This window comes from Cyanistes caeruleus, chromosome 5 (assembly GCF_971803275.1).
Source record: "Cyanistes caeruleus chromosome 5, bCyaCae1.hap1.1, whole genome shotgun sequence".
Lineage (NCBI taxonomy): Eukaryota > Metazoa > Chordata > Aves > Passeriformes > Paridae > Cyanistes > Cyanistes caeruleus.
In genome coordinates this window covers 79,478,687-79,493,526 of record NC_141705.1, presented here as the reverse complement: position 1 = coordinate 79,493,526, position 14,840 = coordinate 79,478,687, and the positions used below count along the sequence as shown (strand labels likewise).

Here is a 14,840-nt window from a genome sequence, read left to right as displayed (position 1 = left end):
AATGCCCTGTGGAGAGGAATTTGGTGAAAACCTTCAAATGGTTGACAGCCCAACAATGAAACTAATGTGTAGCCAGCTGTGTGCTCTTGACATGGTTACAGCAGCGCTGATGAAGAGGAAAGGCTGTTAATGCTTTAGGCACTTTGTCTGATTGATCTTAAAATAATTGTAATCTTTGTGTGTGTTCAGTTCTAAGTATTATTTTCTTCTAATTTTTACCTCTCCCCAGTTGCAGTGAGTAGAGCTGTTATTAAGCTAATTGACTTGCAGCAAGGGAGAAATTATCTTCTTTAGCAGTGAAAATGAGAGGATTTGTACGAGCATCAGCGGAACCTGCTGTATCTTAATGTGACCCTGAACTGGCACTACAGAAGAAAATGAAAATCCAAGACATTCAGACTCAGCTTTTCCATTTCTGTCCATCTTGCTTGGCACGACCTCATATGTAACTGTCCTGAGTGTGAGAAGCAGGGAAGATGGTCCAGTTTGACAGGCTTGCCCCACTTCATGGGTGAGAAAGGCATCACTTTTGTCTCTTCCCTGCCCTCTCGTGCCCATAATTCCAGCAAAAGCTGCCATCAGTTGGGGCAGGGGGGGAAATCAGTTTGGCAGAACATTTTGGCTGACTGCAGAACGCAGGTATTCTTTGCCTTCCTATCTGTTCTTCAAAATCCACCCATAAAAGCCAGAGAGAGAATCTGGTATTTTGTGGGTGGAATAGGAAAACAAAAGAAATTCCTAGGTGAGCAGGCAGTGTGGAGAGGCTGTGGAACAGACAGGAATAGCTGTCTCTTTAGAGTTGGTTCCTTGTAACAGCGGGCAGGAAACGCATTGAAACTGTGGCAATGAGAAAATTTTATTCTTCTATGGTCCTTAAAATTCTTGAATGGAAATCTTTGTGCCAGTGGTTTAGAGTGAAGTGAGTCTTTTGAAGAGTACTACCACTGCTGAGTCACAAGGGGAATGAGCAGCAGCAAAAAATAAACTTGGGGTTCCTGACTTGTCAGATCAACAATTCAGAACTACATCAAATAGACAATTTTGTTTGAGTTCATAACTCTTCCCTGGCTCCATCATACTTAGAGTGGAGATACCACTATGTAAATGGAATTCCACTGGTTGGCAGTCTGCGAGTGGACGGGTCTGTGGCAGCTGTGAAAGCAGCAGGGCAGCCTTGGGGCTAAAAAGGGAGCAGCAAGCTGGAATCTCTGTGGTGGAATTGACCACAGCTTTTTCTGCAAGCATCCAGCTCTGAAAGGACTGTCTTCCAGCTATTAAAAATACATATTCAATATAGACTCTGCTCTGATTTGTTATTCCATCACTTTGGTAGTCTAATGGAGCAAAACCTGCTGTTACTGAGTCTCTGAATACCTGAAACAAAACTGTTCAGAGTAACTTGGAAACAATAGCAGAACTGCAAACAGGGTGTGCACAGTGCCAAATTAATTGGATTATAGGTGTTCTGAGAGTTGGATGTACTCTTGTGGCCTGTCAACATGTGCTCAGTAGCTAAAATGCCAGCAATATTCCAAATTGGAAATGCGTCTGCTGCGAGTGCCTAGCCGACACCACAAAATTAATTGTCAGTCATAATTTAACTTCATTTTGAAGGGTTGTGCATAACTTCATTGAGTTGGGAGGCCTCAATGCAGCCTTGTAATGTTGTTGCACAGATGGGAGGGTGACATTGTGCCTGTGACTAAAGTACCTTGATGACAGGTTTATTAGCAGGAATTTATGCAAGTTGGAATTGCCCGCAGTAGATCTATATATGGTAAAAAAATAAGTGCCCAGTATGTAATAATTGTTTATTACCTGTTTTTTTCTTATACCAACACTTCAAATTTCAGATTTGAAATGCCAAAATAATTAAACTCTTGAAGATCATCAGTGTCTTGCAAGTCTCAGACTTCCCTCCACTTCTCTTGCTGCTGCAGTTGATGTCTGAAAGAAGTCTTCTCTCTACTCTGGGGTCTGAACCTGGCAGTTTAAGAGAGACCCCTTGCCGCCAAGGGAAAAAGCCAGGAGCCTTAGGAAGGGCTAATCCCTCCTGGGAATGGTATTATCATTCCTTTGGGAGGCAAGCACCTCTGTTTTGTGTCAGGAAACAGCAGCTGTTATTCAAGACTCCAGAAGCTTAGTTTGAGCAGTGTTCTTGTTGTATCATTTCAGTAGGTGCAGCATCCTAATAATCTTGATTTTGTAGTGATCAATATTTTTTAAAACACCAAGCCAGTTAACAGCCATCACTAGAAGCTGGGTAACTTGTTGCATTGTTTTATTCTGTGTAAGTTGTTTGTCAAGCATCTCTTCTGTTCTTGATACATAAATTAAATCATGCAGGTTCATCTTTTCCTCAGACATGATTTAATAGCAGCAGCTCCTTCTCAGTCTCAACTCTTTGTTGACCTAGAAGCTGTTGCCTCTAATTGGGAAATGTTGTAGTAAGGAAATGTGCAGCATAGAATGAGCAGTCAAAAAGATAAAAGCTGTTTCTCCTGAGTGCTTGTTCTCATTTCCCTACATTTCTGCAGTACCAGTCAGAATTCCAAATAAAATCAGGACTGGGGAAGGAGAGCAAATGTAATTTAGACCTGTATCCTTTCACTCTGGGGAAGGAGAAAATGCTGAGAAGCTGGAAGGAGAAGGCAAAGCAGAGGAGAGCAGCTCTGATCTGAAAATGTGTGAGAGCAGGAAAGGAGCTGCTGCCCAGAGGCCAGATTTAGTCCCAAACCATCATTTTAAAAAGCGTCTGCATACCATTTTGGTTCCCTCGTGAAGGATATTAAATCCCGTGGAGAGTGTGCATTGAAGTGCAACCAAGATGATGGTTTGTTTATGAGGAACAGCTAAAAAAGGGGTGATCCTTCTGCACTGAAATAAAGAAAATGCTGAGATGCCTGAAAGAAATTATTTCAGAAGAGTGCTGGAAATAATAAAATCAAATAAGCTCTTTTTATCTGAAAGGGAGGTTAAAATGCTTGTTAGAGTAAATATAAATCCATTCACAACTGCTTCCCTGTTGAAGGAGGAATAAAGAAATATATGAGGCCGTGTTTGTATTTTACAGCATTTCCCAGAGGTGGAAGAGTATTGAACAAATAGTGTTATTTACTAGGTCTAGCCTTGGGAGATGGCCACAAAGGATTCCTTTTAGAGCTCCTTGATTGGTGGTTCCAAGAGAGCAAATCTTCAGAAGCATAGCATGCTATTAGTTGCAGAGAAAGAATAATGATTCCTGTTAATTAGAACTTGTTTGAATGGCTCAGGACGTGGCATGATGGAGCAAATCAAAGCATCATAAAGCCAGTATGGAAGGGAAAAAATCATCATTATGTATTGTCCTGGTGTGAAACGGCACCACCTGCAGATGGAAGGGGATTGATGTGTGTTCCCATCCTTCTGCACAGGGAGCTGGGGAGTGATCCACCATCCCTCTCAGCTCATCTCTGGTGCTTTTGATGCCATCTAGAAGAGTTTTTTCTAAAATGTAAAGTCATGTATCTGGTTGGCTAAGTATGGATTTCTTTACAAGACTCAGCCATTTAAGTTTTCAACCAGCATTTGATCATCTTTGTGTTGTAAATAATTAACCATAAAGTACTTGACTTGAAAAATAAAACTAAAATTGGAGCTTAGGTCTCTGGTAATCTCCCCCCTTCACTTTCAGAGTTTTGTATGCTGGAAATTATTTATGATGATATTCAAATACTCAATTCAATGAGTCAGTTTCTCAGCCTGTACTGACATTCTTAAAATTATGGCGATATTCTCTTCAGAGAAATCATTTCCCTGATCTAGCAATCTTTTCAACTTCCCTCGCTTTTTCTTTCATGGCAGTGCAGTAGCTGTTGGCAGGTGAGGAGTTGCCAGGAGGTGAATTGACATTAAAAATGTCAGAGGTCAGCCCACATGTAGGAAAGAAAGGGGCTGTCAGGAAAGCAAGTTAACCTTTTTTTATGGAAACCTGCTGATTGTGACTTCAGTGAGAACAACGTAGTCCTGTGGCTGCTCTGTTCCTGCTTGTAGAACTGAAATAAAAAAGGAAACTTGAAAAGGTTATACATTTGGTGCCTAAAGGGAAGGGGTTTTCAATCTCAATCCTACCCACAAAGAAAGATCATCTCCTAGTGATTTAGCAGTGTGTATCTTTTGATTTTACTGTAAATACCAGCTTTTCATTCTTTTCTTTTTCTTTCTTTAAGCTGAGGACTGGAATTCCTTTGCAAAAGATTAACTTCAGTCCCTGAACTCATTTCAGAATTATGACCATGATAAGCTTTGCTTATTTTAAAGTGGCTTGCATCAGGTCTTACTTTAAATAGAAATTGCTCATTCATGGCATTAGCAGATTTATTTATAAAAAGAGTCATGTTTCTAATTTTTTAGTGGAAATTAGTCTGGAGAGTTTATCTTGGCTGAGTTCTACTTTGAAAAGAACTTCAAGAAAGGAATCAGTGGTGGAGAGGCAAGGATGTGCAGATTTCAGTGTAAGAGCAGACTGTTGCATCAGTGCAAAATTTCCTTGGAAAGGAATCAGTGTAGAAAACAGAAGGTTCTGTCTGCAGCCCTTCCTCAGTCCCTGGGAACTCATCCTGTGTGTATTCCTGCTCTGCTCATCAGCTTGGCTCAGGTGACTCCAAAAATGCCCCAAAAATGTGAGAAAGCTTCACGGAAGCGGAGAGTGAGGAAGTGCAGTTGGAGCAAGGGCTGGAGCGGGAGGGTCTCTCTGGGTATCACCTTCAGAGTCAGATCCTGGGAGAGGAAAATACCACCTGCCTTAAAACTGTTGGGGGGTTTTGTTTGGGAATATTTCATGCACAGTTATTTGAAAGTACTTAGGTTTCAGATATTTTTTGTGTGTGTGTCAGGCCAGTGTTGCAGAATACCTTCGTGGAAGAGATGAGCTACTTACTCTATGAAACTTAGACCTGCAGCCACGAGATGGAAGTCACAGCAACAGACCTCAGCTGCTTCCCTAGTCTGTGGCTTCTCTACTCTTCCATGAAAACAGAAATTATGTTTCTAACATTGCATTTGTATTCCTCTTACAGTAAAGCAGTGAGCATTTTATTTTTTTTTTGCTGTATCCTACAAATGAAATGCACATAGAGGTGCTGTCAGTGTTGCCCAACCCCAGGGTAGTGTTGCACATCCTGCAGCTCACAGAGCTCATGGGATATGTTCAGCATTTTCCTCGTTGACTGCATTGAGTTGACTCGAGCAGAAGGGGCCAGGGTAGTAAGGGCTGTGTGAATGTGATCCAAGGCTTGCTGCTCTGACTGAAGAGCAAAATGCAAATGAGATTTACATTACCTGGGGCTGCACTGCCATCTAGTGATGCAAGGACTCGAGGTGTGCTCTTCATTTTGTCTCCCACAGATCAGCATCTTCATGACACACTTGTCCAATTACGGCAACGACCGCCTGGGCTTGTACACCTTTGTGAATCTGGCCAACTTCGTTCATACCTGGACAAACCTGAAACTGCAGACCCTCCCCCCAGTCCAGCTGGCTCACAAGTACTTTGAGCTATTCCCTGAGCAGAAGGACCCTCTCTGGCAGGTGAAGGCTGAACAAGAGATCAGAAAAACTTGTCTCTGTTTTTTTTTAAAATTCTTTGTTTCGGTTTCTTGCAGAGAAAAGCAGTTATACTTTTAATCTGGTTCCATAAAACCAGGCCAGCTGAAGCTTCAGGATGTGACTGTGTTCCCTGTCTTTTGTAAAATTGTAAAATTTTCTTTAATTAGTTTGATTTGTGACTTGACTTGCCTTTTTAAAAATGTGGGGGAAAGGCAGGCAAGTGCATGCTGTGTTATTTTCTTCTCCTTTTGGAACTAACAGGAATAAAACATTTGACAGGCATATTTATATGCATATTCTAGTAGTTAAAGAAATGAGTTTTTCTCCAAGTGTGTAAGGAGGACATCCAAAAAGAGAACAGAGCATTAAGACCATGGATACCCTAATTAGCCAAGTGGAAGTAGGTGAGATAGATCAGAAATTATTCACAGTAGGCTGGGAGCTGCCCAAGGAAGATGTTTGCCAAGAAGCTGTAGATACCTGAGTCCTGACAGTGATAACATTAACCTAAATAAAATCTTGCTAAGGTGGCTTGGTAGAAATACTCCACGGAGCAAACTTTACTAAATCAAATATAAAAAGGTATTTAAGCTTGCTTACTAAAATGTTTTCCAGCCTTGGATATTGAATTGCCATCTTAGGGTCTGAGATTGCAAATTTGTACTCAAATATGCATCTGGAAATTCATGCTGGTTTTGAATAAAACATTGAACTAGAGGGGAAAATGTCAAGGGTTTTGCATAATATTGAGAGAATCCTTTTAAAAATGGAAATTAGCCTGTAGCCAAATTAGTTGAAAGATGATAATTACTTAGAAAAGACATTTTTAAGTTGCAGGGATTTAGACATACTGGATGTGATGTATTTTGTCCATAATTGATGTGATTTTGAACACAGGTATATATTCTTACTCCTCAAAGGGGTACGTTGAGATAATTCTCTTCATCTCAGTGTAGTATTTCCAAACAACAGTGTCAAAAATTGCTTGTGAGTAGCATTTCCAGAACAAATTTAAACTGATTCAATTGTGAAGCAGCAAAGATTAAAGATTAATATTAGGTACTGATTTGAATTGGAAGATCAAAATACGTATTTGCAAATAGAAAGCCTTAAATCATAGTTAACTTACTCTTTTAGTTTTAAAATGCAGCATGTATCGTGTGGTAGCTGTTACAGAAATGGGGCAACCATGTATGTGTAGGATATGTTTCTTCAACATCCTCTTTAAAGAAAATTCCAGACACTTAAGAGAAGCAGGTTCTGACCTGGTTACTTTGGAAATACCATTCTGTATCACTGGAATAGTTCTGGAATGCATTAGTTTTCAGTCATAAGGGAAAAGAATAATTTCTGGTAAGAATATTTCTGTATTTCTAATATTTCTATGTGTAGGCAAAAAATAGGTAATTTATATATTTATATCTAATATTTATATTAAAATTATTATAATATTTATATATAAGGGTAATTTAAGAGCCTTTTCAAATGTGATTGCCAACAAAATTCTGAGTTTTCTTCTCTGTTTTAGAACCCCTGTGATGACAAACGGCACAGAGATATCTGGTCTAAGGAAAAAACCTGTGATCGCTTACCAAAATTCTTGGTTGTAGGACCCCAGAAAACTGGTGAGATTTTCTTTTATTCCAACCAGATGGGCTGTGTGTATGTTGAAATAAGTAAATAATCAGTCACTATAGACTCAGGCTACTGTGTAGAGATCTTGATCATCCAACAGCATTTTTATATTTTCAGATACCATGCAAATATAGCTTAATAATTTAAGTTACAACAGCAGTCAGTGCACATTGAAAATGCAGGATTCAGGTGTGTGTCAGGTTTTTGGGGGCTTTATGTCAAAACGATGAAACTTTGTTAAAGAGGTGAAAGAGACAAGCTCTTGTCTAAGTGGAAGAAGGAAAGGACAGGACAGAGACATCTTTCAAATGGGTTGGATTCTGAATTGCAAGTTCTTATCTTGCATGTTTCTTCTTTATAGAACCTTGTTATTTCTTGGCATTTTTCTCAAGTCAAGGAGTTCCTAATGGACAGTTTTAATTAGGAGATTGCAGAAGTTTATAAATTGACTCGATGGTTTTTTTCTTCTCTGTAATCAGAAAATTGCATGTAAACTTCCTTTCATCTTCCCCAGTCCCCAGTAGCTGCTAAACCAAAGGTTTTAAAATTATTTTTGTGACAGTCTCATATAGGAAAATCGTTGTTTTCATTTCATTCAAAAACATGGCTATTTTAAGCAGGAAACACAGATTTCATCAGTGGCACTCCAGTGTCTGTATTAACTATTTACAGTTCTTTAAATGTCCTAATTCTGAAAGCTCAGAAAGCATAGAATGTTAGGTGATACAAATCAACATCCCCTCAGTGAAATAAAATGGAATAAAAGCTGGTTTAGTCCCATCTGCAGCTATGATCCCCCCAAAAAGATGTGTTTGTGTATATTTTTATTTTAAATCTCGGACTTTTATCCTATTTGCAGGTACTACAGCCTTGTATTTGTTCCTGATCATGCATCCTTCCATCATTAGTAACTCCCCCAGCCCAAAAACCTTTGAGGAGGTACAGTTCTTTAATAGAAATAACTACCACAGGGGGATTGATTGGTAAGATGGGTTATTAGTATAAATATAAAAGTTTATATGTTGTGAACAATAGAAAAATGACATTACTGTTGGTAATGGTAATTGTGCATATATGAAATAACATTCAGTGTCTTTCTGAAATGCAAAATAAATGCAAAATAAATGCAAGTGAATAATGATCTTGTAACAGAATATGTTAAATGCACTAACTTTTGTGAGGCTTTGTTGTAAATAATCCAGATACCAGTATGTGCAGAACAGTCACAAAATATGTGTCTCTTGTTACACATGCCTTTGAAAGAGGGACAGTAATGATTGTTCATTGGATATATGGACACAAAAGTTATGTTCCTGCTGAAAATCTGATTTCTTAAGAGAAAAAGAAAGATACTATCAGGAAGAGGCATTTCTTCTTTCAAATAGGATATAGCATAGTAATAATGTAAATCATGAAAAATGGGGGCAGGGAAAGCCTCTCAAAATGTTCTTTAGGGATCAGAGAATGTGTCTGTGTGGCTCAGGAAGTGGTGCTGTGTCCCTGCTGCCACATTCCCTGTGGTTCCCTGGGAGTCACTGGGCACGGCTGCACCTGAAGGTCACTCCTGATTCCTCTGCTTTCCCAAAGTGCTGCACTGTAAAGCACTGCAGCATGAAAGCTGGTGACATGCTGTAGTGGCTGGGGAGCACCAGTGAAGGATTATTGATTTCTTGTCTTGTTTCTTTATTTTGCCTCCAGTTTAAGGGAGAATACTTTTATTGCTTTTGGCTTTGTATTCATCCATAAAATTAACAGGTCGAACGCTCTTCTGCGGTCTCAGTGCAGACACATCAGATCCAATTTGTTTGTCTGCCACTCGTTTCCCCAGAGTTGTAATGGCTGTGGCACATTGTCACTGGGAAGGGTGGTGAGTCAGCCACTTGTGCCAGTGGAGAGGTGCAGGGTGAACGACTGGCAGTGGGAAATTGCTGCTGAGGAGTTCACGCAGGCGAGGCATAGCGGCTCCGCGCTGATGGAACAGCCCAAGTACAGTGAGCCCGTTCTTACACAAAATCAATGTTTTCACATTGCTGGAAAACTGCTGTGCTGCTTCTCTCTTCCCTCCTGCCTTAGGATTGACACCACACAGGTGTCAGGTTACCTTCCTTAAGGTGGTGCTGGTGCATGAAGCTCCCAGGGGTCAGCCTGTGGAAGCCAGGCACAGCACCCACCACCCCTGCCAGGTTCCCACAGTTAAATCTCAGATCCTCACAACTCCCCTTTGGTGTAGTTGCCTAATTCTCAGATTCTGTCTGCCTGACTGATCTCTCAGACCGCCTAGTCTGATACTGTATTTCAATGCCGGCTTGTAATCAGCTTGCCACTTTGTAATTAGATACAAGGGCTCTCCTCATTAGTCCATTAATTGGCTGAGATTCCTGCAAGAATAACAATCAGTTCAACTTTGTTTACTCATGTGGAGGTAGGGCTTTAGCCTTGAGCTGGCCCTTAGTCTTTGTCCAAGCTTGGATTTAGAGCAGAGCCAGTTACAGAAACAGAAGAAGGTTTTTTTACCATCAGAACCTCAGGATTACCGTTTTGAAGGTGGTGTAGATGTAAATTGCAGGCTTCCAACAGAAGAATAGTGGCAGAACAGTAGGATGAGAACTGATCTTGCTGTTGTTGAAATGGAGAAGTCTAAACAGAGCAGTCCTGCATTTCTTTATGTAAGCTTTGTTACAGGTTTCTTGGGCAAGTTTCTCTAAAGCTTTGGCCTTACTGAATTTAATAATTATCTCACGAATGAGGGACTGAGCAAGACTTCTGCAGTGTGTCCAGCAAAAGTGCTGACTCTAAACTTTGAGACCTCTTGATATCACACCTGGTCCAATCTCTTTATATTTTTCACTGATATCACATCAATGTTGTTTTTTTTTTTCAAATTTTCCATGCTATCTAAAGAATCAATTCACATTTTTTTGATCAGAATTCAGTGTAGTGCCATATTTGATGTTAAAGGCTTTCAGTCCTCATTGCCTTGCATTTATCATTTTACTTCCAGGACTTCAGTACAGCAGCATAATAACTCCTCACATGATCTAGAGTAGATTTGCCCCTAGTGCCTGTTGCCTCACTCAAAGCTGGCCTTCTCCTTTCCTGGTAAAGCATTCTGAGCCCACAGAGTCAGGCCAAGTCATTAGCTTCTAATAATTTTCTGAATAAAAATGGGTTAAAATGGGCACAGCTTCATCTTTCTCATCAAATCAGCCCTAATACTTCTGGGAAATAAAAGTCCATTGACTTCAGTGGTTACAATTTCAAAGGCAACAAGAGCACATCATCATTTGTATTGGAAGTTGCTCGCTTGTATGAATACAACAAAGTCTAAGCACTGGAGGAAATCTCAGTCCTTAGGCATGGTCTTGAGAAGAGGCTGTTTAAATAACATTTCTTTTCTCAATACAGGTTAACTGAGAAGTCAAGAGGGCCAAAATTTCCTATTTATTGTTTTCCCCAGCCAATAACAAGAAGTGGTGTGAGGGCCAGGGATAGAGAAGTCCTTGTATGACAAAGCAATTGCAGGAATTTAACTACAGCTTCATAACTGATGAGGAGAGCTCACAAAAAGCCCTAAAACAACTACAACCCAATTTTCCCCAAAAATGTGACTCAGAAAAATAAGTGATTTCTGTCCCTGCTCAGAAACCTTTTACCTGCTGAAGCTGTGGGGGATTGTTTCAGTGCATCTTCACTGTATAAAGAGCCTCTTAACTCTTCTCAGTGAAAGCAATTCTGATACTAAGTAGCTTTTTTCTTACAGCATTGCACTTCAATTTGTGTCGGCAAAAGGCGAGGTTTGGAAAACTCAATTTCTACTTTAGGCTTCAGCAGTTTGTTCTGACTGCAAAGTGAGAACTTGTGAATTTTAAAATACATAAATACTGTAACATTTTTACCCAGTTAAAAAAAAAAAAAAGCTGTAATGTCTAATTACATGGAGTGAGAAGCAAGCTAGTACCAAGTAAAATATGATCAAAGGTACAATGTAAACTTTGGTTTGCTTTCTTTTTTTTGCAATTAGGTTTTTATTTTAACTGAGTATTCTAGAATAAAGTATGCTTAACAGATTTTATCAGCCTTTGTGTGATTTTTAAGTAGTTCTGAGGATGATGTTGCCTTCCCAGGTACATGGATTTCTTTCCCACTCCTTCTAATGTCACCACTGACTTCCTCTTTGAGAAAAGTGCCAACTATTTCCATTCTGAGGAAGCTCCCAAGAGAGCTGCTTCCCTCATCCCCAAGGCCAAGATCATCACCATCCTCATCGACCCGTCCGACCGTGCCTATTCCTGGTACCAGGTATGCACTTGGGAGAACATGGGCTGGCACCAGGCCAGATTTCCACCCTGAATCCTCTCTGTATATCCTCTCAGGATATATCCTTGTATGTGTCATCATCCATGGGCTGAGATATTTGTTGTATTTTAAGATATCAATAACTACTTTTTCAAGTTATCTCTATAATGCAAGCATGTAAAAATGAATACTTAATTAATTTATGTAATCAGCACATACAGAAATTAGTATATAGACACAGTTATCTAGTTCATGCTCAAAATACAGGCTAGGCTAAGAAATTTTTGTCAGTAAGATCAGCCAGTTTTGCCTTGTTTCCCCAGCTTTTGTGGTCTGTCAAGTCAGACAATGTCACTTCTTTTACAGCATCAGCGATCCCACGAAGACCCTGCAGCCCTGAAATTCAGCTTCTATCAGGTGATCACAGCTGGCCCTCGAGCCCCCTCTGAGCTCAGAGCTCTCCAGAAGAGATGCCTGGCACCTGGATGGTATGCTACCCACATTGAAAGATGGCTCACTTACTTCCCACCTTACCAGGTGAATAAGACTCTTAACTTCCTCATCCTATAGATATATATTTATATGTATAAATGTATATATACTGTCCTAAAAGTTTCCCTTTGTAGAACTCCTGCCTCCTGATCTTGGAGATATCCTACAAATTGTTACCTTCCTTCTGGCCCCCTCTAAGGTCAAGCCTCAAAAGATGTACATCCTAAGCCCTGAACATCATGTGATAACAGCAGACTGGGCAGACAATATCACATGATTGGTATCTCCTTGGGAGATTTATTTCTGGAATGGAATTTTGTGACATTGGCAGCGTGTCTGGCGCTGCTCCCCACCCAACAGTTAGAGGGAGGTTGGCTGCAATCCCAACCTTCTGTTTATCCAGGAGTCTTGTAGCTGAGACAAGTTGGCTGGAGTCTGCACCTTCTGTTTTCCAGGAGTGTGCCAAGGAAGCTCCGATGCATCTAGCTGCTGTTCTTCTCCACAGCCTCTCTTTTCAGCCAGCCTTGTATCTCTCTTCACAAGAGGCACAATGCTGTAATATCCTGACTCTCGTATGAAATTCTCCTCATTATGTTTTCAGCAGCTTTTCTCCACAAGTAACCCGTGAATATTGAATAATGTGCATTGTCATGCAGATTTTTGCCAGATCTTATGTCCCATAGTGACTGTGAAGAATCAGCCCTGATGGCCTTAGGTTTTATGTGGAAAAGTAGTAGCCATTAATACATTTTTTTCTTGGCTGAGCCAGTCTCTCTCAATTTCCTGACAGTATTTCTTATCTTTCTAGATCCTTCACTGCTGTGTGTCTCTGTTGTCACAACAGCTTCCAATGCAGTATAATTTCAGATTTTATTAAAATACTATTTACCCTGCTCCCAGGTCATTAATGATGATGACAATTAAGACTGGGCCCATTGTTATTTCCTGGGACAGTGCTCTCCATATGATGGAGGAGTTCGACAGAGGAGAAAGTTTCAGTTGCAAGCCTGAAATAATGAATTTCATATTCAACCTCCATTTATTTTCTCTGTTGTAGTTGCTCATTATTGATGGACAGCAGCTGAGAACTGACCCATCTACTGTAATGGATGAAGTGCAGAAGTTTCTGGGAGTCTCTCCTCATTATAATTACTCTGAAGCCCTCACGTGAGTTAATTAGTTCATCATTTTCACATGTTCCTCCATTGCTAAATACCAGCTAGTCTAGAATAGTCTCTATTCAGCTGGCTGCAGAATAAAGCCCTTCATAGCTCTTTGAGCAGTTGGCAGGGTGAATTGTTCAGAACACAATTTGGGGTTAAATTTTCCATGAATCGTTCGCTGAGCCACGTGGCTTTTACAGAAGTAGAGCTCTGACGGACAAAGTGCTGCTTTGTGAGAACTGCATATGAATTTCCAATGGATCAAAAAGAATTTTACTTCCATAAGTGGAACACTGAATGCTGATAAGCAGAAACAGAAAGCAAATAGAATAAATTTCTCTTTATTTTTGGCATTAGCTGGAAAAACAGATTCAGTTACATCAGTCAGGAATGTAACATCCACTCCTCTGGATTCTGACTCCCAGATTTGGGCACACACAAATTTTACACTGCGCAATGTTCGTTTCAGGTTCGATTCACATAAAGGATTCTGGTGTCAGCTCTTGGAAGAAGGAAAAACCAAGTGTCTGGGAAAGAGCAAGGGCAGAAAATACCCTCCTATGGATTCTGAGGTAAACCGTGATGTTCACTGGCGTTGTACAGGGATTCAGTTGGCACACAGAGGATATGACACAAGCAAAATCGTGAGAAGGGGGAGAAGACAAAATTAAGTTAGGTGTTAATTATTTGGCTGCCTTTCCCTGCAAAGGAAACGTTTAAGGTGGCTGTGGGCTCCATAGACATTCACTTCTTTATTTCAAATGGGTAGATTAAGTCATTAAAAAACAACAGCAACAAAAACCCCCCACAAATTCTAGAACTTGGCACCCCTTAGCACATTAAATCTGCTGCTCCTGAAGTCCTGTCCCCTTTATCTTTATGGATTTCAGCAGCAGAAGCTCTGCAGTGTGGGTTTCTCCTCAGTCGTGATCAGATAGGTGTATTTGTGTGGTTCCTTGTCTCTGAGATTAGTTAGGCTGTGGCAAGTAATGCAGGCACTCCCATAATCCAGTTTTAAGAGAGGTTAGATTCTATTTCTATGGATTGTATATATACCCTCCCAAGAAGAATGCTCAAATGGGAAAATTTCAGTGGGATCAAACACTGCAGCCTGTACCCAAGAGCAGTTCAGTCTCCTATTCCAGCTGGAACTTCCATGTTGATTCTGTCTTGTGTTGCCATTTCATTTAGCCTGCCTAAAGTGTATATAAAAACTAACAGTTTGAGCAGCAGTAACAATTAATGTACCAGGTAAGCTGGAACTTTATCTCACAGTACTCAAATTCTAAATAACTTCACATCAGTAGAGTCATATTGATACAAAGCCATTGGGTGAGAAGGATTTTGGTCAAAGACTGTGTTTGTGCAAACTTGTCTTTTTCAACTCTAAATACTTCTGAAAATGTGGGTTCCTAGCTGATACAAGCTTACATACAAAGATATTCCAAAAGCTGTTATGTCAAGCACACTGCAATAAAAGTATCTCCACCTTCAATGTGATTCTAAACGTACAAGACTAAGAGTAGAATCAAATTTTGCTTTGACTTTGGTGTTCATTTTGGAGAACCTTTGTTTCCCTTGAAATTACCTTTCAGAGTTCAGCTCCTTGCATGTGGTAGATGGCATAAAACAATATAAATTGCATAAAGGAAGTAAAGTTTTCTCACA

General features: G+C 40.1%; 1 protein-coding gene across 16 annotated transcripts in view; it reads left to right on the top strand.

Moving 5' to 3' along the window:
• LOC111929010 (bifunctional heparan sulfate N-deacetylase/N-sulfotransferase 3) overlaps positions 1-14,840 on the top strand; it is a 255,816-nt gene that overhangs the window by 237,315 nt on the left and 3,661 nt on the right. For all 16 annotated transcript variants that reach the window (XM_086888067.1, XM_086888077.1, XM_086888069.1 and 13 more), the window contains 7 exons: positions 5,386-5,568; positions 7,115-7,211; positions 8,081-8,204; positions 11,346-11,520; positions 11,884-12,054; positions 13,067-13,176; positions 13,642-13,744. In XM_086888067.1, the coding sequence (XP_086744193.1) occupies positions 5,386-5,568; positions 7,115-7,211; positions 8,081-8,204; positions 11,346-11,520; positions 11,884-12,054; positions 13,067-13,176; positions 13,642-13,744 (963 nt within the window). The remainder of the gene's footprint in view (positions 1-5,385; positions 5,569-7,114; positions 7,212-8,080; positions 8,205-11,345; positions 11,521-11,883; positions 12,055-13,066; positions 13,177-13,641; positions 13,745-14,840) is intronic.